Source organism: Hippichthys cyanospilos, chromosome 13, assembly GCF_059441005.1.
Source record: "Hippichthys cyanospilos isolate Australia breed blue-spotted pipefish chromosome 13, RoL_Hcya_1.0, whole genome shotgun sequence".
In the NCBI taxonomy this organism is placed as follows: Eukaryota; Metazoa; Chordata; class Actinopteri; order Syngnathiformes; family Syngnathidae; genus Hippichthys; species Hippichthys cyanospilos.
In genome coordinates, this window is record NC_142381.1 from 2,787,718 (window position 1) to 2,811,500 (window position 23,783).

The 23,783-nt window shown below is 40.5% G+C and overlaps 1 protein-coding gene and 1 long non-coding RNA gene across 5 annotated transcripts in view; one reads left to right on the top strand and one right to left on the bottom strand.

Moving 5' to 3' along the window:
• The window catches only part of adad1 (adenosine deaminase domain containing 1 (testis-specific)), a 78,742-nt gene that overhangs the window by 2,358 nt on the left and 52,601 nt on the right, over positions 1-23,783 (bottom strand). Inside the window, exons 1-7 of one of the 4 annotated variants that reach the window (XM_088430936.1) lie at positions 2,634-3,031; positions 1,718-1,826; positions 1,503-1,631; positions 1,195-1,365; positions 678-746; positions 436-561; positions 65-362 (exon numbers count right to left, since the gene is read on the bottom strand). In XM_088430936.1, the coding sequence (XP_088287062.1) occupies positions 65-362; positions 436-561; positions 678-746; positions 1,195-1,365; positions 1,503-1,631; positions 1,718-1,775 (851 nt within the window). In that variant the 5' untranslated portion in view covers positions 1,776-1,826; positions 2,634-3,031. Of the gene's footprint in view, positions 1-64; positions 363-435; positions 562-674; positions 747-1,194; positions 1,366-1,502; positions 1,632-1,717; positions 1,827-2,334; positions 2,450-2,633; positions 3,032-23,783 lie in introns of those variants that run through there. The other 3 variants (XM_088430935.1, XM_088430933.1, XM_088430934.1) reach the window with 3 other exon arrangements.
• LOC148413440 (uncharacterized) lies at positions 43-3,243 on the top strand. The gene is made up of 3 exons (XR_015867568.1): positions 43-147; positions 1,531-1,666; positions 2,621-3,243. It is a non-coding gene; the product is annotated as an uncharacterized LOC148413440 (long non-coding RNA).

Genomic DNA, 23,783 nt, shown 5'->3' on the forward strand with positions numbered 1-23,783 from the left:
ATCAAAGTACGACACGTGCGTTCACAATCTGATTTTTGGTCACGATGATTCACTGGCTGCTTACAGTTTAGAAGGCATCTGTGCAGCACCCCTCGGAACCTGGTTGACATAGAGGTGCAGCGTGATACCGGTCTTCAGGCTGAGGAGGTTGGTATTGTCATTGTGCTGGAAGATGGACCTCTCTACTAGGCGGGTCGTTTTGCTGTAGAACATCAGCAGGTGGTGGTAGAGGAATCTCATGAGGGACCTCCTGGCCGTGACCACAGCGTGAGAGTCGTGCACAACGCGTCCGTCGGTTGTCAACATGCTCTCACTGGTGCTGTAGTTGCCAGTGCCCATGGCGACCACTTCGTATCCTTTCGCTACAATAGCAATAAGAAAATACAATCATAGAACAATCTACTTCATAGTTAGCAGAGTAAATAGTGCGCTCACAAGCTTTAATGACGAAAGCCGCGAGGGTGGGGACGTAGGCAGAGAACTGCTGTTGGCCGTTCATCAACTTGGCGAGTTGATCCTTGACGGCATTTGATATCTGGAGGTTAGTGGGACTATTCCTATCTGACATGAATAAAAACATGAGAGACTTTTGAATTTGAGAAGATCTTATTGCAAAAATGTCACATCAGAAACATCAGTGAAGAGAAAAGTGGCACATAAAATTGATGGACTACCACGGGAAGGTGCGTAGGCTTGGATCGCTGATTGCGGGGTTTTCTCGATAACCGGCATATATGGTGATAAAGCTGGAAAAGAGGAGAAAAAAAGATTGATAAATTTAACCATGATCACACTTATGATTATAATGTGTAAGCTCCAAAGTTGTGATGATGGCTAATTTGTTTTTAAACATTCATCCAAATTTTAACAAGTTGACCATTATAATTTGAAATCACAATAAAGTAAGAGACTTGTGTAGTGTACAATAAGAGTATTTATGTTTGCATATTAGAGAGTAAACCGTAACTGACATTTAATTTGCTGCACTGTTCTAAACATGTCGCATTAAATTCTTTTTCCTTTCACGGTTACCTTCTACACTACTACAATGTGGGGCCACTGCAAAATGTAAAAAAAAAAAAATAAATTAAGCATGAATGGAGTTATTCCTTTAGTGAGCCTAAGTCTTAAGTTGTGATATCTTCACGTTTGGTTTGGTATGTTTTTTTTTTCTTGAAATCCTGCTAGCCTGACCTGGCACGCTGGGGTGTTCAGTTTTTTCATTCTCCAATGTAGGCAGCAGGGCCTCAAGGGCCAGCTGGGCCGCTTTGAGTTTGGCCTCCTTCTTTGATATCCCCATGCCGGTCTTGTACTGGACGCCATCCACCAGCACACAATAGGCGAAGAAGAATCCAATTACATTGTCTGAAGAGTGAGAATGGACAAAAATAAAAATAAAAAATAAAAAGCTAGTCACACTGTAGGTTTCAAGTGACACTATTCCACCCCCCATTTTCAAATTGCAGTCTGTGTATGTCACAAAAATCCGAAATAACTTGTACCGGTGGTCACAGTCTCCTTGAATTCCAGGTGGAATTCCAAGGTCTGGGCCAGCTGATGCAGCAGAGACACAGCATGGGTCTTCCCGCTTCGGTACCTGGCGATCAGCTCTTTGGTCCCAACAGGGGGACCTTGTGATGTTGGAGGAAAAGCAGCCCGGATAACAGTACGTTTTTAATTTAATTATATGAAGGTAAACTCACTCTGATGAACTCACCTGGATTAAATTGACTGTTTTTACAGAAGTGAAAATTCTGTTTGTTTAAGTTGGCCATTTGGGAATGGTCGGTTCCTTGGGAAATGAAGAATCGCTAAGCAGCAGCAAACTTAGAGAAAAAGGAATAAAATGTATCATTTTAATCATTAAATATCTTGCCATTTACGTCCAATCAGTTGAAACTATGTTCAAGATCATTTGCAAATTATTGATTTTGTTTATTTTCCATTTTACAAGGCATATCAAATTCAGTGGAATTATGGTTGCATCTTTTGGGGTGGAAATATGATTGTCTAACAATTTAATTATATTCAGATTTCTGGCCTACGATGTGCTTCAGAATCGATTACTGACTCAAACTATTTTTTCTCAAAATGGTTCGTTTAAATTATAACTACTGTTTGCGTTGCAAAACAGGAGAACGAATGGAAACAAAGGGAGTTTGGAGTTGTAGGAAACATTCAATTCATACAAAATACACATTATACTAATTATTATATAATATTGGGATAATAGCAATAAACAGCGACATAAATAATTATGTTTATATCGTACTGGTGTACCTAATTAATCACAGGCTAGCGCGAATGTGCCGAAGCTAAGTGGTTAGCCATTACCGTTAGCTTGACGTCGACGGAGACGATTCTATACGAACTTGCACAATAAATTACATTTTATGACATTCGTTGAAGTCTTAATTTCAACGATATTCTTCAAATGCATTAGTTATACCCCAAACGCGCTTATAAAATTAATTAACGACGCCACGAGGAAAAATTAACCGCACGAACGTCATTCCCGATATAAGCTAGCCAGGTTTTAATTACTTACGAAACGTTAAGGTGCACGTTTGAATTTGTTTACTTGAGTCTTAAATTTCCTTTCTATGTGTAATATTTCCAGGACGGATCCTCACCTGTCCACTAGAAAACGTTGGCAGGTCACAGTTGGGCTCAAGAGGGACCACACAACCTGTTGCTTTGACTAGAACCAAAGTGATGGGCAGGGTCTCAATTTTTCGTCAGATCCTCCAGAAGGCCATGCACTTTCGAGTCAAATTTATGACTATTAAATATGTTGAATCATGGGCAAAACGCACCTATGACTGTTCGCTCAAAAGAATGATTAAAAAAAAAATCAAAGGGTTGTTTACCACCGGCCAAAATTGTCAATTGCCAAAAGAAGAAAAGGTTTAAAGTAAACAAACAGCAAATTTTGCATTCAAAGACCCCCCCAAAAAACAACATTTAAAATCCTCAAATTATTATACCTGCTCAGTTATTAGATCCTTTGCTTAAGGAGTTAAGTCAGTCTGATCACCAACTAATTCAAGCAAAGTGTTAGTTTAATCTCGGGATGGGCAAGTATCAATAATACTTTTGTCCAAGTATCGATAGTGGACTAGTATTGTCCACTCTCTTGGAGCAGTTTTACCATCACAAATTAGAAATCAAAAATGAGAAGAGCAGAAAATTGCCAATAAATACATGACATTTTGAGGAAACTGCTAATTTGAGTAGATACCTTTTTTTTTTTTTTTTAATAATCTGTATTCTTTTTTTTTTTGGGGTGATGGTACAGTAATCAAAATTACTAGTAGTACTGTATTGATACTTTGTATCAGTGGCTACTCAAGTTGAATACTCGTATTGGAATGATAAAAGTGGTATCGGACACAATAGCAACCGATACTAGTATTGTCCCCTTACTCGGAGCAGTTTGACAATTACAAACTAGAAATCCAAAATTAGAAAAGCGGAAAATTACCAATTTCATGAAATTTTACGTAAACTTAAAAAAACAAAAAGTGTATCAAAAGTTCTAATGCGGGGTACCGTGACCACAAAAGAGTTGAGTACTCATACTAGTTTCGGTGAGAGAACGTTGATGGTGAAACAGAAGGGGACTTAGTACAGAGCCCTGCGATACTCCTTATTCTATTAAATGCAGGCAAAATTTCAAACCTCTACCTCATATTTGTGAGACATAACATGCTAACAATGACTAATTATTGGACCCGGTAGCATCAGTGAGCAAGTTTGTTGTTGTTTGGGGTGGCACTGCCCGTAAAATGGTTTCAATTTTACTTAAATGATGTGACAACCTGAATGGGAAATGGCACACATTCACACGATATTAACAGTAAAACTTGGCACAGTACCCGCAGTGAGTAATGAAGATCGAGGTCACTTTGGTTTTGTCAGCGTTCAGACTTGAAAAGGGAACGTGTGAAAACGGGATTTCCCCCCCCCCATCAACCACGTAGGATTGCGTACGCACGGCGTTGAGAGGTGCTAACCACAAACCATTTCCATTCATGAAAATGGATGTCAGATTGCTCTCAGTTTCACTTTTATTATGTTTTCCTACATTTTGAGCTCAGTCAGAAATGAAACCTAACTCAAATTTGGAAAACAAAAGAACAATGAAGAAAATCGAAGCCTCAAAGAGTCATCAATGGGAGTGGAATTCCCCCAACAAAATATGCCGTCTCCTCACGTTAATAATATAAACCGTGCATACATAGGTATTATATTTTAAAAAAAATAACTCATGATTACACATCAGTTTTGACAACGGCATCACCAAATGTCATTGATGCAATGATTATAAATACAACATAACGCAAAAGAACATTTGCTCTGCATTTTTTAGGTGGGTGGGTGGGTGATAGCTGGTATTTGGAGCCGATTTTCACTTTCAATAAAAAGTAAACAATCAAAAATAAAAAAAATTCTAACACGTGTCGAAATGTCTTTAAGTGTATGTTTATTGAACAACTTTTCAGACAAACAAAAGACTAACAAAAAGTTCAAGAAGCTCCCCCAGGGTATGTCTTAAACATTTGATTAAAACTTAAGTAGCTTCCTATGGTTTTCTCGCAGAAAATAAATTCATCAAATGTTCGTTTTATTTTTAAAAGATTATGGCGACTGTAGCAATGCATTAAGTGCATATAGTGAATATTTTCCACATTAAACTGGAATTGAATATTAACGTGTTCAACTAGACTATCATTGTATTCAAAAGTCACAATTGTCAAGTTATGAGCGGAAAAGGTCGATTCATATTTATTAATATTTTATGCCAAATTAGTTTTGGAGATCCATTCATTGAACACTAGAGGGCAGTAAAGGAGTAGAGATGAAGGTCAACGTGCTGACTTGAATGCCGTTGCACATGACTGCAAGGACATCTTCAATGTCAAATTTAATGCGTGTCACAAATACTTACAAAGGAAGTCTAAAATGAGGACTATTTTGATGATAAAACGAACGTGCAAAGTGAGTCATAACAGCAGTGTTGACGGATATTTCCATAACATTGTAAACACAGTCGAACAGCTCTCAAAGCCACCTCATTCGTTTCCATTAGGTGGGGTAAAACATATGGCCTGGGGGCCGTCTGAGGCCCGCCGTTCGCTTTTAAATGTCCCGCGGCACATACTGAAAATAACATTAGAGAAAACTGAACTCCTACAAAGTCCAAAGTCTATTCTTGAAAAATACAATCCAAAATTAACAACTCAGCACCACAACCCCTGCAACCGCAAGAACAACCCCAAGGGGGAGACAGAGCCCAGACATGACAATAACCACCTTAAAATTGTGTAAAATCCTCAAATAAAGCCGTTGAGTTGACAGGTTAAAAATATTATTATTGTTATTACTGTTATTATTGTGAGTGAGTGGCCCTCGGAGGAAAAAGTTTGCACACCCCTGATTTACATCAATGATAATACATTGAACAGTAGTTGAACGGTGCCAGGGTTTCCCCAAGTAAGACTCAGTGCATTGTGTTGAGTAAAATGAAATATTGCTGATCTTATTTCATTGCGTGTCATGACTTTGCGTCCCATTGATAAATAACAGCGTCTCGACTGCAGGCTGCTTCTGCCGCTCGCGTCGCAAGTTGCATCCAGTCGCAGTTCTCAGATTGAATCTTCCCCATTCATTAGACTAAGTGGATGAGGCTCTCTAATAGGGGCTCCCTTCCCCTCAATAATTGCCATTGATTGGCGTAAATTAGACCCGAGTTGCCAGACGAGTGATTCTCGACGACGATAATCTGATTCCCAACTCAAACTAATAGGATTTTAACTCTGGCTTTGGCCTTAATGTCCGTCTGCGGAACCTGCCCATGGCCCTTGGCCCCCAATCTACACTGGGTCCTCTGGATCTAATCTGGTCCAGGACTAAGTTTGAATGGTGTGCGGATTCACAGGGACCATTCAATGACCACTCACGTGTGTCACTACATCAGTTTTTCACGCTTAAATGACTCCAAAAATGTTATGTGAATACTTGCTTTCAAAAGAAATGCTTTTTTTGTACAGTGTCAAAACAACACATTACAAATTAGACTAATTGGCCATTTGCAGAAATAAAACGTTCATTTTTGTCTATACCATATTTTCCGCACTATGAGACACACCGGATATAACACGCACCTTCAATGAATGGCCTATTTTAAAACTTTATTATAACACTATAAAGCGCATAGAATAGAAGCTACAGGAGTGGTTGGAGTTGTGCTAAAGGGAATGTCAATAAAACAATCAGATAAGTCAGTCAAACTGTTCAATCAGAAAACAAGAATGGAAAAAAAATTGCAACCTTAAAGGATAGAAGACGTTAATAAACAACTTAAATTTACACTTCGTCTCTTTGGGACTGTTCGCTATCCGTCCAAGTGTGTACTAGCACACATACACAATCACACACACAATGAGGACAGAATGAGATGTGTGGTTATTTTCTGTTTCTGTGACTGTTTTACACACTTGAGCCTTTTACTGTGAATAAAAGTGCAATTACCATCAAAAGATGTCACCTGCGAAGGTGTGATTAGCATTTAAGCTGGCAAATAGGGCATTAGCATGCGAATGTTAGCATGCTAGCTTATTTTTACACACTTGAGCCTTTTACTGTGAATAAAAGTGCAATTACCATCAAAAGATGTCATCTGCGAAGGTGTGATTAGCATTTAAGCTAGCAATTAGGGCTTTGGCATGCGAATGTTAGCATGCTAGCTTAGGCTACTGTTTATCATATGACAGACAAGTGGGGCAGCACATTTTGTTGCATTTTAAGTGTTTTTTTCTGTTTCTGTGACTGTTTTACATTTTTGAGTCATTTACTGCGACATTAGCACATAAACGTTAGCATACAAACTTAGGGTTCCGTTTATCATGTAACAGACACGTGGGGCAGAGCATTTTGTTGCATTTTTAAGTATTTTTTTTCATGTGATTTTGAGTGATCTACAGGGAATAAAAAATGCAATAATCATCAACAGGTGTTATGATTGGTGGCGCTATCTATCTCGCTACCGTGGGGACATAGCAATTAAGGGGAGAATAGAACACCTTGTGCTTTCTATATTCATTACACAATTCAAAATTTAAAGTATACAGTTATTAGTCTGTGTACATTAGTTCATTAATAATGCTTTTTTTTTAAAGACTTTCTGGAATTTTGTACAGGCTGCTTTACAACAACAGTAGGCTAACATGACATCCTGAAATAATAGCTTTCAGTTTTGCAAAATTTTAGGTGGACTAGACTCGAAGCACCCCCTAATTTCTGCCGGATTCAACCATGCACGACCGTGTAAGAAGGCGGGATTTAATTAGAAACCCAAGTCGGAGAAAGGAGGAAACATGCATGTCGACTGAATGAACGCTATTGTGATCGATTGTAAAATAAGCATTTTTGTGAGTCGCATCGAGCGTTTATTAGGATTTATATACACTCCCGCCACTTGTTGGGTGATTAGAGTTCCATTTAGTGATCCGGAGGCAGTTGCTACTCTTTTAGCACTTAAAATTGCCGGCGTTGACTGATCACCACTCCGCATCTCGGCTAATGAAGAGCAGCTAGCGGCCGAGAGTAAACGCTGCCATTTTGTGCGTCGACGACGAGCCGGCGCCGCTGTTTTCGAGGCCGAGCCACCCCGAACCCGTCGCGATCCGCCCGCCTGGCAACGGAGTCCGTAACGAGAGCGGAGCCCGTGTTCTTTTGTCATCCTGTTGATAAGGGGGACGCCGCTGCGACGACGACCGAGGCCCGAGGACTAATGAATCTCCACTCCATTACCCCTGAATCGGACAGATTGCTCTCCCGGAGAAATGAATTGAGTTTTTTGTATTTGTGAGATCATTCTCCGTCCATTAACTGCTCTTTATCCCGTCTCTTCATCACAGGCAAATCAGGTTAGGCGGCCATGATTAGCCGGGGTGGCCTCCCTTTTTAAAAGGTAATTGGGTTTGGCGGCTCAGCTGATAGTGCCATTAGGACCAATAAAGGCCGGGCTCGGCTCATCGAGTGAAACAGATTCTTCGGCGGCAGATGGCAGGCGGAGGGATGATGCGTTCGGGGCGAAAACAAAGTTTGTGTAACCAAAGTAGTTGGGGGGGGGTGCTCGTGATACGCCCCCCCCCTTCCCCGACAGCCTGGCCTAATCACCTTAACGTTTTCATCTTTCCACGCCGGTGACGTTTTCCAATGGCAAAAGACGGCCTTCAATTCTGTGCGATGTGAATCGTGTACTTCATCGCGTATTTACAGGAAAAACGCTAGTATGACGTATTGGGAGTGACTGATATTCTTTTTTTTGATTGTGGAGGGGGGGCAGTGGGAAGGGGTGCACCAACTCTATGGCATAAACATTTTTCATGTATATTTTTTTCTTATTTATTCAATTCATTGTTTTTTTTTTGTTTTTTTTTTTTAGAACAGATTCGTCCGTTTTATTATCCCCTCCCTCCAAAAGCTTTAGTTTAACTCATTAGTGTTAGTAGTGGTTTTATTTATTGATTATTAATTCAATAGGAGCATTTGTTGAGTGAAAGACAAAAATATTTATTTCATTCATGAATTTGATCTATTTTATTTATCATTTAATTTTAATATTATTTTCATTTTAATGGTGTTTATTTTTTTTAATTTTGGTTTTAATTTTTAAATCTGGGCAATTTTGGAATTTTCGTCAGAAACTTGAAGTCGTAATTAGCGTTTGGCGGGCCACATAAATTGATACGGAGGGCCCCATCTGGCCCCCGGGCCTTGGATTTGACACCTGTGGGTTATAATCTCAATAAAGTACCCATTTTTGACAACCGCTCCACTAGGGGGCGTTGCAAGTTTAAACTCAAACGCCGACGATAGCAGTGATTAGCGATTGAATATTTCCTCTCCACGCCGCCTTCCATTCTCCGGATGGCAGAAACCGCCAATGCTCAGGACCTCCACGGGTGTGCGTGGCGTTTGCCTCGGCAGAAGATGAAAAATCGCGAATAAACTCCCTCCTCTCGTCTTTCGCGCGGTGCCACTAGCCCATTAAGGAGTTTATTCCTCCGCTAAACGGCGGGGCGTATATCACATCCCGCAGAGCCAGCGATCTAAAAATACGGGCGTTTGTCCACTCCTAAACGAGCAATTAAGAAGATCATTACTTTGACGGCGGCTCATTCCCGCGTCGGGTGTAACTTTATCCGGCTTTGATGGCGGCGGCGGCGTAAACTGCACTCTACCTGTTTTTCGACAGCTGAGGCCCTGGCGGGGCGCTGAAAGCAAATACCTGATTGTGTTAGTGTCTCCCCTTTAAGCTGTTGTCACCTTGCTGAGCGATTATGGGCAATTACCTGCTCTGTCGGAATCCTAGCCCGACAGATTGAATTCAGATTGATTTTGGCCCAGGAAAGAGGAGGGAATTTAAAGCCTTTTTTAATTGGGTATTTGGTGTGTGCTGATGTGAACGGCGGGGCCGTCCCCAGGGATCCGTTATGGGCCAATAATGGCACGGGAGTGCGGGCGCTCCGGTCTCGTCTGCCGACTCCCTCCCAAGGCCATAACCCTGCATTTGCACTGAGTGCTTTTCTATTATGCATTGATAGTTGAGCATCAATCAATAAGAAGGGAAACAGAAAACCCAGCGAAACCAACTTCTTAAGTGTAAAATGCCTCTTAATACCCGGGGCCTTTCAAACAACTTAACCTGGACGCTTTTTACCCTCACCCTTTCCTCCCGCTTTCTCTTTGAGGGACACTTACCGGCGCCGGGCGACACCATCTTTTATTTACAAGTGGCTGGAAATGTGTAGGGGGGAAAAAAAAGAGACGCTTTGCTAATAGACTGCGGTGTTTGCAAAAGCGCCATGGAGTAGCGGGGCTTAAACCGCCGGTCCTCCGGGCGCAACTTGGGGCATGCGCAAGATAATTCGAAACAATATACGGTATGTCATTTTTTTCCGCCCGTGCCTATGAAACGAATGGAACGAGCCGCTTACTGGTGCTCGCCTTCACCTTGGGCCGATTCGAAGAGCTAACGTGATGTGGGAGGTGATCTCTCAATCTCATTCATAAAGCCAACATCCATGCATGAATATTTGCACGAAAGTGCTTGTTTTCTCAATATCATTCGGAATTGTTTACATTTTCAGCTAATTCAAAGTCAAGTCTCTCGTTTATTCACATTTTACCTTTGTTATTGACAGTTATTTGCATTGTTTGGCCTATACAAACCCAAAAAAGAGCTGTCAAAATGCATTTAATAACGTATATATATATATATATATATATATATATATATATATATATATATATATACAGTATATTATAGACATACATACACACGCACTCAGACAAGCAAACATCATATAAATATAAATATATATATATATATATATATATATATATATACAGTATATTATAGACATACATACACACGCACTCAGACAAGCAAACATCATATAAATATAAATATATATATATATATATATATATATATATATATATATATATATATATAAATATAAATATATATATATATATATATATATATATATATATATATACATATATGCATATATGAATATATGTATGTGTGTATGCATATACACATATACATATATAGAATTGTATATATATATATATATATATATATATTATAGACATACATACACACGCACTCAGACACACAAACATCATATAAATATAAATATAAATATATATATATATATATATATATATATATATATATATATATATACAGTATATTATAGACATACATACACACGCACTCAGACACGCAAACATCATATAAATATAAATATAAATATATATATATATATATATATATATATATATATATATATATATATATATATATATATATATATATATATATAAATATAAATATATATATATATATATATATATATATATATATATATACATATATGCATATATGAATATATGTATGTGTGTATGCATATACACATATACATATATAGAATTGTATATATATATATATATATATATTATAGACATACATACACACGCACTCAGAAACACAAACATCATATAAATATAAATATATATATATAAATATAAATATATATATATATATATATATATATATATATATATATTTCATTTTACGAATTTACGAATTTTTACGAATTATATTAAAATAAATAAATATTATTTCATTTCATATTTCATTTTACGAATTTACGAATTTTTACGAATTATATTAAAATAAATAAATAAATATATATATATATATATATATATATATATATATATATATATATATATATATATATATATTTATTTATTTATTTTTTTAATATAATTCGTAAAATTTAATTTTGAAATTTATAAAGGGGAGCCACAAATAAAAAAAGGCAGGAATAAAAAATAGGTTGTTTTATTTTTTTGTTTTTAATTCTACGGCCCTTAAACCAGAAACTACGTTGGGGTCCCGGGCCCTAAAAGTGAGAGAACCCCAGCAATAATTCTACCTCATGGAAAAAACGAGCAAAGGACCTTCCGTCAACTGCATTTCCTTCCCCCAATTTTGCAGAAACGTCAAGGTTGATAAGGTCACCAGAAGCTCTTTGTGATCGTATTATGGATGTTGTGAAATCAAATCTGGCAAATGGTTTTAAGACGACCCAAGAAAGACGGCCTCCTTTAACGCTTAAACGCAGAAGACGGAGAGTCGCCTTTCACATTAATAATGCCGCAGCGGGGCCGAATTGGGACGATTCCGGGAAAAAGTGTGCTGGACCTGCAGATAAGCCAACAGCGGTGGGAAGAGATAAGGCCAACAGTCACAGCAACGCTCGGCCACATAATACACAAAGTCCACCTCGGGCCTCGCCGTCGCGTCCCCACCGGGCTCGCCTGTCACCACTAATGCAGCTTTTTTTTCCGACGGTAAGGCTACCCCGCGGCTTGGCGGGATTTCTGGGAATGGCCGAGTTCACCTTTCCTCGGGTCCAGATGACAGGACGCGATACGGCGGGGAAACATCGATCGCTGCCCCGCATCTAAAACGCCCATCAAGTGACGATTGTGTTTGCCAAGCAACAGGTTGGCGGATAAAAGCGCACCCGTTTGTAGCTCCCGCGGTCAAGTTAAACCGAGCTCCAACGGTCTAAAAAATTGGATTCACCCTCCAATTACCGTATTTTCCGCACTATAAGGCGCTAATTAAAGCCATCGATTTTCTCAAACGCTGACAGCGCGCCTTATAATCTGATGCGATTTACGTAGCGCATAAACCGCGGGTTTGCATTGTGGGGGGACGGAAACGTAAAATAACTTAATCGGCGTGTAAATTCTTAATTTTTTTTACCTCTGCATTTCAGCTACGTTTGAATGATATCTGATTGTTTTGTTGATATTCCCTTTAGCTCAGCTCCATCTAGTGGATGCATAATGCAACACCAGTCACTACTGTAGCTTCTATTCTATGTGCCTTACAATCCGGCCCACCTTATAGTGCAGAAAATACGGTAGGTTACATTTGAATGTACATCCATCCCTCCCAAAATAAGTACAATGTTTCATATAACAATACAGTATCTATGACATCATTTGAAAATTAATTTGAGAAAAAAGTGGGTGTAGCCCACCTGCTGCCCAAAGACAGCTGAAATAAATGCTAGCAAGCCCATTCTTATGAGGAAAAGTGGTTAAAAAAATGGATGGCTGGATGTATAATGCCTTTTAAATCCATGGCAGGAAAAGTATAGTTTTCTTTTCAAATTAAGAGCAAACTAAATGGAACATGTGAAGCAAGTGACGTTATAATAACTTCTGTATGCCTTATTTGTATGCCTGATTTTTTGGCTACATTTTCCGCATATGATAAATTCAGATGGAGGGAATAAAACAGTTGATGACACGCGATCTATCTTTTAGACTTGCGAAAAAAAATACGCATAAATACCACTACAAATGCAGCCTTTTGTTTCAAGTCTTTTTTGGGGTGTTTAGGGGTTAATTGGCTAAAATATGGAGTTATATCAAGTAAAAAAAAACTGAGAATCACCGTTTGAGACTACCTCAAGAAAGTTTAAAGCCTCGTATTGATTTTGACATTCCACAGGGTTGGCACACCACCCCATCCCTTTCACTACACCACTAGCACCCCCCCCCCAAAAAAAAAGACCCTGAAATAGCATTTCAATGTAAACAATATTTATGTTTTTATTTATATTAGGGCGTCTGTAAAATAACTTAAAGAAAATATAGGAATTCATAAGATGCCTTGGCGGGCAGGAACATAATGTTCACAGGTCAGCAAGGTCAAAGGGTCAGCAGCATAAGGTCACGATTAATGGCTCTTTGGATAAAACTAGTGAGCTAATATTACCAATCGTCCCACACACAAAGCGGAGAGGGAATTCCTTCCCTTGTGAAAAGCTTTGAAGGGCAGACAACTAGTCAAATGAGTTCAAGTGTTCACACACTTTTAATTGACCAATCGGAAGGAAAACCAAATGACGCTCCACAAAAAAAAAAAGTCATTGAAACAATCGCAAATCAGGGCAGATTATACATATTTTTTTAAGTGACAACAGGATGAATATGTTATCCTACCTTATGTATAAATAATTATTAAGCATACATTATAGCAACAAACCAAACCATTTTTCTATATATTCTGTCTTTGGAGAAACGGCACTCAATCCGTCATCATCATGAGGATAAAGTGCTGCAACGCATCTAGTGTCCTTTAGGTGGCGCATGCCACCATCAACACGTTACCGTGCTCCACCAGGTTGCTTTTAAGTGCAGATAAAACACTGCAAAGGGTCACTAATTGGAGGAACGATAATATTTTCATACCTTTGAGTTCGTCTAATGCAGGAAGACACACTTTTTAGCTCACCTGTGACATTTGATTAAAACAAAAAACTGACAGGACTGGTCATTCATATAAAGTAATAATTAGTTTTAAAATGCGCAGCTGATTAATAATTCTCTCTTAAATCATCAGAAATGCAGTTTTCACATGTAAAAGCACGTATTCTATAATTATTTACCTAGTTACTTCAATTAAATTAGTTAAGCAGCTTTTTAGTACGAGTGTACAAACATTAGAAATAATAAAAACAAGCATTTTATTAAACACAATTTAGAAATAGCTACACATAGCTAGATCTCTGATTAATTAATGTCAAATGGGAGTATAAGTACCCCTCGGGGTATGTGAAGGCAGTTTAGGGGTACCTGAAATTTTAACTGGAGTTCTGCAGGTATTACAAACTCTAAGTTAATGTTGTTGTTGATGTTTAATGTTGTGACAGGAAAAGCACATACTTTTTTTCAAATTGAGAGCAAAATGATTTGAACATGAAGTGACTCATTGCTAAATTGTGTTTGCAAAACGGTATATGAGCTTGTTAAATTTGATCTGGATGAATGGAGTCTATGAAAAGTAGTTATTTAAAAAAAAAATTACGAGCCATGTCAAAATGTGCTTTTTTAGACCCCCAGGCCATTCTTCGGACACACTCGCCGCATTTAAAGAAAGTTTGAGAACCACTGTTATTTGTTAGCTATAATAAACTTATCGTCAAACCATTAACTCCAAATAAAACCAAAACGCATAACTAGAAAGAAAATGTTCATATCAAAACACTTTTTTCCCTGACTGATTGACATTTCTTCGACCATAAAGTTAAAACATTTCGAGCTTCACAGTGCGAGGCGCTACCGTAAATCTGATGCCTTTGTTATCATTTGAACAGGATGCGCCCCTATGACTTGTGTTTTGCCCCGTGGAATGAGAAAGCCAAAGCATATGCAGATTATAAGGGTCGTGTGAGAGCCGTATTAAAGCCCGGCGGCTTTGCTTTAAGGCCTGCGAGCCGCCGCTTGTATTGGATTTCACAGAGAGGCGCAAAACACGCCGCTCTTCTCCGCGCCGCTGTTGTTCCGACACGCTCGGCCGAGACGGAGAGAGGCTCTCTAAAGTGTCAGCTCGACGATGTGGGAACTGCAGGTCGTCATTCGCGCACACAAACTTCGGCCTCTCGAGTTTCAGCCCACGATATGGGCGGATGTTACGCCAGAATCCCCCCTTTCTAATAGAAAACCAAAACATAGATGTGCCTCCAAAAGTCCCATCAAGCTAAGCGAAATTCAACCTAGCTTGATGCTAATGTAGCAATTTACATCTCAGTGCATACGTATGGACGCGGTTATGGACTCAACACCAGTCAGAGAGGACCTAAATGAAAGATATTTATAAATAAATAAATAAAGATGTAGCCAATTGTGCCATGGAGTCAAAAGATTAGCACCTAGCTTGAAGCTAACATAAAAATCGACATCACTCAGAGCTCAGTTTCAGCACAATCACACTCAAATGTGTCATAAAGGTATGAGAAAATTCAATTCAGATCTTTCATTAAAAAATGCTTCAAATCTATCAATTTCATGAAAATAGAGGCTAGCTAGAGGCTAATATAGCAGTCTATAGTCATCCAAACAGATTTGTGTACATGACAACGTCACAGAAGATCAAAAAAATGCTATTCATTCACAAAAAGTTGATCACCTGCTCCAGTGATGTGTTCTAGATTAAAGCTAACATAGCGGTGAAAATCTTTACTCAGTTACTTCGAGTCTAACAGCTTAAATAAATTTGAAAACGACAACTGAACACCTGTATAAAACGCGTTTGCTGGTAACTACCGCCTCTGGTAGAGAATCAAGCTTACAAAAATTCAACATCGTAACATGAACCTTTCATAAGTAGAACCGCTTTTTGCATGTGAATAGCCTAATCCGTTGCAAGCCACCTAAAATTCTCATAAACTCTATAAATGAATATTACTAAATGATAAAAATGCATCAAAAACGCTAAAAACACTTCCACGGGAGCAATAATATTTATTCTTGGATTATTTTGAGCATGTAAATTTAGTTTAGTTTGGGGTCATGCAAAGTGCTTCCACTGTAATGTCATTGCTCAAGTGCCAACGACGTGCTAAAGGTGTGCTAACAACATCAAACGCGACAGCCCAAAGTGGTATGTTACATATGTGTTTTTACGTGAATATGTACATTTTTAGCCGTAGCTAATTTGAGGTTTGTTAGTTCCACGAAAACCATTGTCTCGTTTGTGGAGATAAGGGCTAGCTTGAAGCTATTTCTCTATTTACTCGCACACATTCTACATATTTAACGCATGCCCTTTGTTTCCCAAAAAAAAAAAAAAAAAAAAGCAATTTGTGTTGAGTCATTTTCAATGACACTCCATAATGCGGGACAAAAGTACTCGGACACCGCGAGTCTTTGCCGGGCTTCATTTGTTCCCCATCAATCCGTTGGCGTATTGTGATTTTAATCCTCTCCTGAGTCCACTCCACTTTCAACAACGTGATGTGATATCAATATGAGAGAGGACAATAAGACTCTCTTTGGGCTAATCATTCAAAAAAGATGCTGCCTTTTGTCCGCCGCAGCCATATAGGACGCAAACGTCTGATGAATCCCGCGAGGCGGCGTTTATTAACTCCGTCACGTGTCCATAGGTGTGCAGCAGCTGCCGAGGCCCCGGGGACGTCAAATGGGAGGGGCGGGGCGCGCTTTCTTTTCTCCCATACGGGCCCGAAGGCCAGCCTGTTGTCATGGACTAAATCAATGCTTGCCCGTCAAGACGGCGCGTCCGCGCATTGATATTCCCCCTCCTCGCCCGCTCTTTATTATTTTAATTAATCAGGATGGCTGCATCCGTCTGTCAGTTTGCGCCGCTCGCCTTTCCTCGGAAAAAAAAGTAATTAAAGTGGCTGGCAAGGCATTCCGTTTTTTTTTTTTTTTTTTTGGTTTGGGGCGGAGACATGATGAATTGGATACAGATGCCAGAGCTTTCATTAAAAATCCACTCGCAAGCACCCCGAGCCGTCTTTTGTGCCCGGCCAGGTAAGGAGAGGGTTAATGAAACGGTCATATGTACTTTTCAAACAAATCAATTCCAGTAGAGATTTGAACTAAGAACTTCACACAGCGAGGCAGTTCTGATCACTGCTACTCAGTGTTGCTTGTGGAAAACTAGACAATTTCTCGGCCTCTATTTTTTTTTAAATTAAATCAGGTATTCTACAAAACTGGGTGACAATAAATTGCCTTTTTTTCCTCCTCTGCCTTGTAATGTGGGCGGGGCTTAGCATTAAGTTTTGATAATCAATTTGCGGATCCTGGAAAAATTCATTTATTTTTTTTTTAAATAAAATCAGGTATTCTACAAAACTGGGTGACAATAAATTACCTTTTTTTTCCTTCTCTGCCTTGTAATGTGGGCGGGGCTTAGCATTAAGTTTTGATAATCAATTTGCGGATCCTGGAAAATTCAATAAATAGCAAATGTGCGAAAACACACGAAATTCAGTGGCCGTATCTCTTATAACAGGACGCGTGAAAAATTGTCAGTCCATCGATCGATTCTTATATTTGCAGCTGTCACTTCTGCAAATTTTTACTGGTCTCCGTTTTGGTAATATTCTCTTGGAAGGACGGACTCGGACGTTGGTTCGATCCGCTCGCTTCTTTTATTGAAAATAATGCCGTAACAACCTCAGCTAACACGAGTTGCTGCTAGCTGTAACAAGCAGCGGCCGCTAACAGCCACCTGACGTCCTCCTCGTCCCGCTTCGGTAATTATTGTAAGAATACGGCCAATATAAAAAAGCGTGTCAAAACTCGGCTTATGTGGCCGACGAAGCAATTTTCTCGAATAACGTAAAAAAACAAAAACACGTGAATCATTAAGCAACTGTTTATAGGACGCGCCATACTTTTGTCCTTCCTTGTTTGGAAAAATGTCCGCCTTATATTCAGGGAATTACGGTCTTTTTTTTGACGGTCTGTAACTAAAACATTTTAAGGACTCATGACTGAAACTGAAGAGAAATCCTCTTTGAATATGTCTTCATTTCGGCTTCCGGCGGCCTTGTGGACCTTCCCTCCCTTTCTCCCTTCCTCCCACCTGGGCAGGTTCTCGTTCCGGCGCTGATATCATTGCCTGTGACTTGATTGCGCTCATACATTGGTCACCCGACACAATCACATCCAAAGTCATATCTGGGCTGGGCTTTATGGCTCCGTCTTTCAATAAAGCCCGTGCCGGTAAGCACCGCCGAGGCGGGAAAAAAAGGCCTTTGTCGTGCATGTTATCGGCGCCTTGTGGGGCCGACTTAGTGTCAATAAACGCCGGCGAGGCGACGGCAAGCGGGAGCGGACTATCAGAGGGTCTGCGGGGATGCATAACGCAGCGTCAGTGGCGAAGGGAGTCTCCGCGCCGTAAGTGGGGACGTGGGGTCTCCCACGGCAGCGCTGGTAATGACCTGCATTATGAAGCATCGGATCCACTTTATGAGGATCCCTGAGAGGAGGGGGGGGCAGCCGCCAGTAAAAAAAACAAAAACAAAAACGAGACGTGACGCCATGTAACCTGCTAAAAGCGATCCATTTGAAGCCCGCCCCTTCACCCTTCCAGTGTCATCTTCTGTAAAAGCGGAGCAAAGTGCTTTAAAAGGGGCAGACGGGAATATTCCGCAGCGGGTGAGGGCGGGGGCTAAACACGATTATCGTGCGAAAAATGCACAAAAAGTGATATTTTATTACAGCTGCGAGGCTTTCAAAAATGACCGGAAAAAGCGGGAAAATGGAAGCCGGGCGTGTTTTAACAGCGCGTAATCCCTTTAACCCTGATGTGTGCTGTCCTTTTCACGCCGATAAGATGCCTTTCTGACCCCTGATTGGATTAAGTCAAACTTCATTTTGGTGAGGAGGAAAAACCACTTTGTTGCGATTACTGTTGAATTTCCAAGATGGATGAGCATCATAAATGTCATTTTTTTCCTCCCTCTGTGTCGTGAGACGGCCGATGCAGTGTGGCAAATCGTTATATGATCCCTGGCTGGATTTCAAAATTTGCTCGTGTGCAAAAATTAACAGCTGCTAACTACCGTGTCTTATTGATTATGGTGTGACAGAATATCATTGTAGAAATACACTTCATATATATATATATATATATATATATATATATATATATATATATATATATATATATATATATATATATATATATATATGTGTTCCTGTCAAAGCATTAAAGTAGATTTGCTGATACCAAGAGAAAGTCTCAATTACTTCATGTACCCCCAAGGGTACACATACCCACATCTCATTCTATTCTATTCTATTCTGATCTATTCTATTCTTTTCTATTTTAGAACTACCTTCTATTTATCACTCTCTCTGTCAGAATGGGCAAACGTGCCAGGAACGAGATTATCGAGTTTCTAGTCTGACGATAATCGGAAACAAACCCTCAGGGCAAAGTCATGCACAGAAGCTCCCCAGACCTCAACCCAAGAGAGAACCCGAAGTAAGAACTGAAGCCACACTTCAGTATCAGTATTAAAATTGCACTCAATAAAAAAAAATAAAAAAATAGGAGCTATTTCGAGCAAAAATTTTGCTATTGATCCTGAAAATATAGGTGATTATCTCTGCATTTGGTAAATTTCGTGCAACTAGCATAAAATCTAATGATTTTATACCCATTTTAAGTTGTGTTATACTTACAGAAAAAAGAGATTAATTTATGCCTAAGGTTGTATGTACTAAGGAAAAATGGAAAAAAATAAGAAAAAAAGAAAGTTTCATCAGTTCGTAACATTCTATTGGACTGTACCCAAATTTTTATTGGGTGTGTGGTTTCTTTGAGACTTTTTTAAACTGATATTCTGTCTATTACCATAATCAATAAACACAACCATAAATATTAGAAACTCTTCATTTCTTGTGTAAAGTGGCTTAGAAATTCAGCAGAAGATCAAAAAAGATTTCCCCCACTGTATATAAGTGCGCGTCTCCCGTTCCCCAAACGCATAACAACGGCGGCGCGTTATGAGCTAAAATTGTTTAGGATGAGCGTAAATTGCATTGACCATAAGTGAGCCGCATATCCTCAGCTCATTTCACTTCCAATTAAAAAACCTCGAGCCCAGAAAACCTCCCGTGACCGTAAATCCCCCTTTACGGACCGACTCTTACGACTTCATTTTTGTTGTGCAACGTTATTGTAACGAGCGACCAAAGAGCCCCCTGTTGTCTTTTAACTATTTTACTCACAATTAATAAAAAAATATCCAGCCTTAGAAGAAGGGGGAGGGGGGGGGGTGTAATATGTTTTCCAAGAAGTACAAGCATCACCAGAGCACATGTTCCAAGATAATAAAAGGGAATGGTTATTTAATCGGGGAAAAAAAAGGCATATGGCCGTGCCAAACATAACATCAAAAACGGAATGACACCTGTCTGCAGCCAAGGGGGATTTTTTTTTTTTTTTTGGTGCGAAATATGCAGCGTGAACAAACAGTCTTCTGTCCTCACGCAGGTTTTATGCCTTATCGTCCTCAATCGAGTCACGCGTGGCAGGAGTGAAGCACAAAGGAGCATTCACCACGGGGCGATGAGAAACGTGGACGTTTGATGCTAAGTGATCCATCAAATCAAGCCGCCTTCGCTAGAATTTACTTGGGAAAGTTAGGCAGCGATGCGGAAAACATTACTTTTGCCATCTTTTCAAATCTATTGTGAGGAGGGAGTGTGCTTGTTCAAAATTTGGGGAAAAAAAAACAATTTGAAACTCATGCAAACACACATTATTTAACATAGGTTCAGAAAACAGTTGGGTTAAAAAAAACAAAAACAAAACAACATGGGTCAATATGATTTTCTGAATTGTTTTTTTTTCCTACAACTATAGAAGACGGTTAGGTCTAAATTTCATCTGTCACATCCACTAAAAGTAAAACTACATATTGTGAGGTTGAATTTACTAAAACGTTTATGATCAGGGAGTCAAAAAACTTCTATCTTGCATTCTCTGGCCAAGAGCCAATCAGAGAACGAATGCAAATTTGTTCTGTATTCCCAGGATGTTTTTATCAGAAAGAAAGCGGAAATCAGGACGAAGAAAGAGAGAACCTGACAAAAAACGGACTGACAAATGACGAATTGGGGGGGGGGGGGGGGGGACGCTCCGCCGAATGTCAAACGAGCAAAAAAATGTTAATTTCCCACTGCATGTTTACGTTCTGCAAAGCTCCCCAACTTGACCTCAACAGCAACTTTTGCCCCCCCCCCCTCCCAAAACACCAATCATTCACCGAGTATCCCGACTCGCTCGACGAAAAAGTGAATCGTCTTTGACACCCGACATGTCGCGGCATGTAATCCAATTGGGACGTGAAGCTCACTTCTGTCGCACCCCTCACCCGTGGAACAGATCTCCATCGCTTTTGGATAATCAGAAACATTAGCCCCAACGATCGGCGGACGGACGGACGGCCGGCGGCTATCGGGCCCGCGAGCAGCTGAGCTCTGACGGGTGACTACGGCTCATCGGGGTGAGGCGGCCGCATCATTAAGCGTAATTACCTCCAGCTAATCCACTTCCGAGCCGTGCAAAATAAACAGCCGGGCCCATTAGAGGAGCTGACTGTCAGGCTGCAAGTGGCCTGTGGCTCCTTTGGCACTCATCCCCTGCCGCATGGGAATAAGAGAAGGGGGGGGGGGGGGGGGGGGGGGGGGGGCTCCTAGTGGGAAGTGGTGGCCGTGTTGTGCGGCGGTGCTGCCGACACGCTGGCATTGCTGGTGCTTTTGTTTTGCCGCTCCCCCCCTCCCATCCCGCGTACCCAGATGGCGCTCATTGTGAGCGCCGCCATTTGCACTTTGCCTGCAGGCACGCCGCTTTCACCCGGATCGCCGTGTCGCGACACCCACCGAGCTCGTTACACGCTGCACTTTTGTGAGCCGCTGATTTATTTGCCCGACCTTTTATTAGTCACCCCTCACCACCTACCACTATTTTCCCTCGGAAAAGGGAAGCCTTCAATGAGGCGTTCTCTAGTCTGTTAAATGGGAGAAAAATGGTGGAATCATGTCTTACTGTACTTCAAGTTCCTGTCAAGTGGAAATAAATGTCTTCAAAATGTGATCGAATGTAGAATGTTGTTTAGGGCTACAACTATTGAAGACAGTGTGGACTAAATGCTCATAATTTGCTACAGCCAAGGGATGGAAACGAGAAGGGATAACAGTACAGTTACTGTATAAGGTTTAATCATTTTAGATTTTATTACTGTACTGCAGTAGGTCGGCATTTACAGTTAAATTGTCTTTTTAGCATGTGAAGAACCTTTACAGCGCATCTCTCCGCAATGTAGCTTCTATGTATTATTTTTTTAATGAAAAAAGGGGTGCAGCACTGAGGGTGCGAAAGATGAAGCCTAAAGTAATAAGGGACACTATTTTGATATTTGAAATACACTTAGTACAGCTTTACAGAAAATAACTTAGAAGGTCTCACTAATAGCCAGAAAAGAAAATAAATTTAGATATAATTCTACTAGGCTCCTTCCTTGGTTTGTTAGTGAGAATAAAAATGAATCAAAAGTCGCGGGCAGGTCAAAAAGTTGCAAAGTCTTTCTTTTCTTATTCAACTAGCAATCAAAACTAAAATCGTCCTTTTGTAAACTCAGCCATCTCAAACACACACAGGGGCCAAAGTGGGCCGTAAATCACGTGACGGGGGAGCCCGACGGCCCGTTCACTCGATCCTTCCGCCGACAGGTGCCTTCGACCCCCCCCGCCCGATATAACACCTGCTCCCGGAAACTCGCGACATCCTGCCCCCCCTCCGCCCCCTTCGCCGAGCGCCCGCCGACCGGCCGAGCCGCCCCAAAGCCAAAGAACAAGCGGGAAGGAGCATTAACTGTCGGCTGGGCCGGCTAGCCGCTAATGGATGGGAGCCATTTCATCAGCAATCTGACATTTAATGAATATATATTTTATCTGCCCATGCCGGTTATCGGAACGTCCTGCCCGTTCCGAGAAATGGTCGCCGTGGGACTCTTTGGAGTTTCCCCCCTCTCTGACTGGCACCTGCACGCCAATCGGCACTCCTGCCCGCCCTCCGCCCCTGGCTTCAATATGGTTGGCCGATTAATAATTCATGGGCGGTTATTAGGGCCGGTTCAATAGGAGATGTGCTGATGGAGGGTCGGGGCTTGGGCGAGTGCGCCCCGCAGGGATGCTGCATGTTGTTGTGTCAGCCCCCCATCTGCCAGAATGCAATAAGGCAAACAATGGAGGCCTTGATTTCCACCAGCAGGCCCATAATCTTTAAATGGCTATTAGCTGAAGAGTGCAACCAGTCAATAACCGACAAAATCCTCTTAAAAGCTTCTCTCGCTCACTCGCTCGCTCTCTCCATCGCTCATTCTTTTTTTTCCCTCTATCGCCGTTCTTCCCGGCCTGACTCTGACGGACGAGAACGCAGAAGTTACGCTTCTTTGCGATGGCGAATCCCCGCAGCTGCGAAGGGTAGCCGAAAATCTTACTCGAGTACGAGTCGAGAATCATCGAGGATGTGACGATCGAGAATCGTCAGAGGTGCGAAGAATCGCCGGAAATTGGACTGACGAGTAATTGGAGTAATTTTACTTTTGAATAATACGGATGAAGTAAAAGTAAAAGTAAAAGTAAAAGTAAAAGTATAAGTATAAGTATAAGTTATTCTCAGCCTGATTCTGATCAGATTGCAACGCAGACGTTACAGCTTTTTACGATCAGGAATCACCAAGAGTAGACAAAAATTTGTCATGTTACTTTTGAATAAAACCTCTAAGTTATAAATAAGAATTATCCTCGACCAGATTCTGATCAGGCAGGAACACAGACGT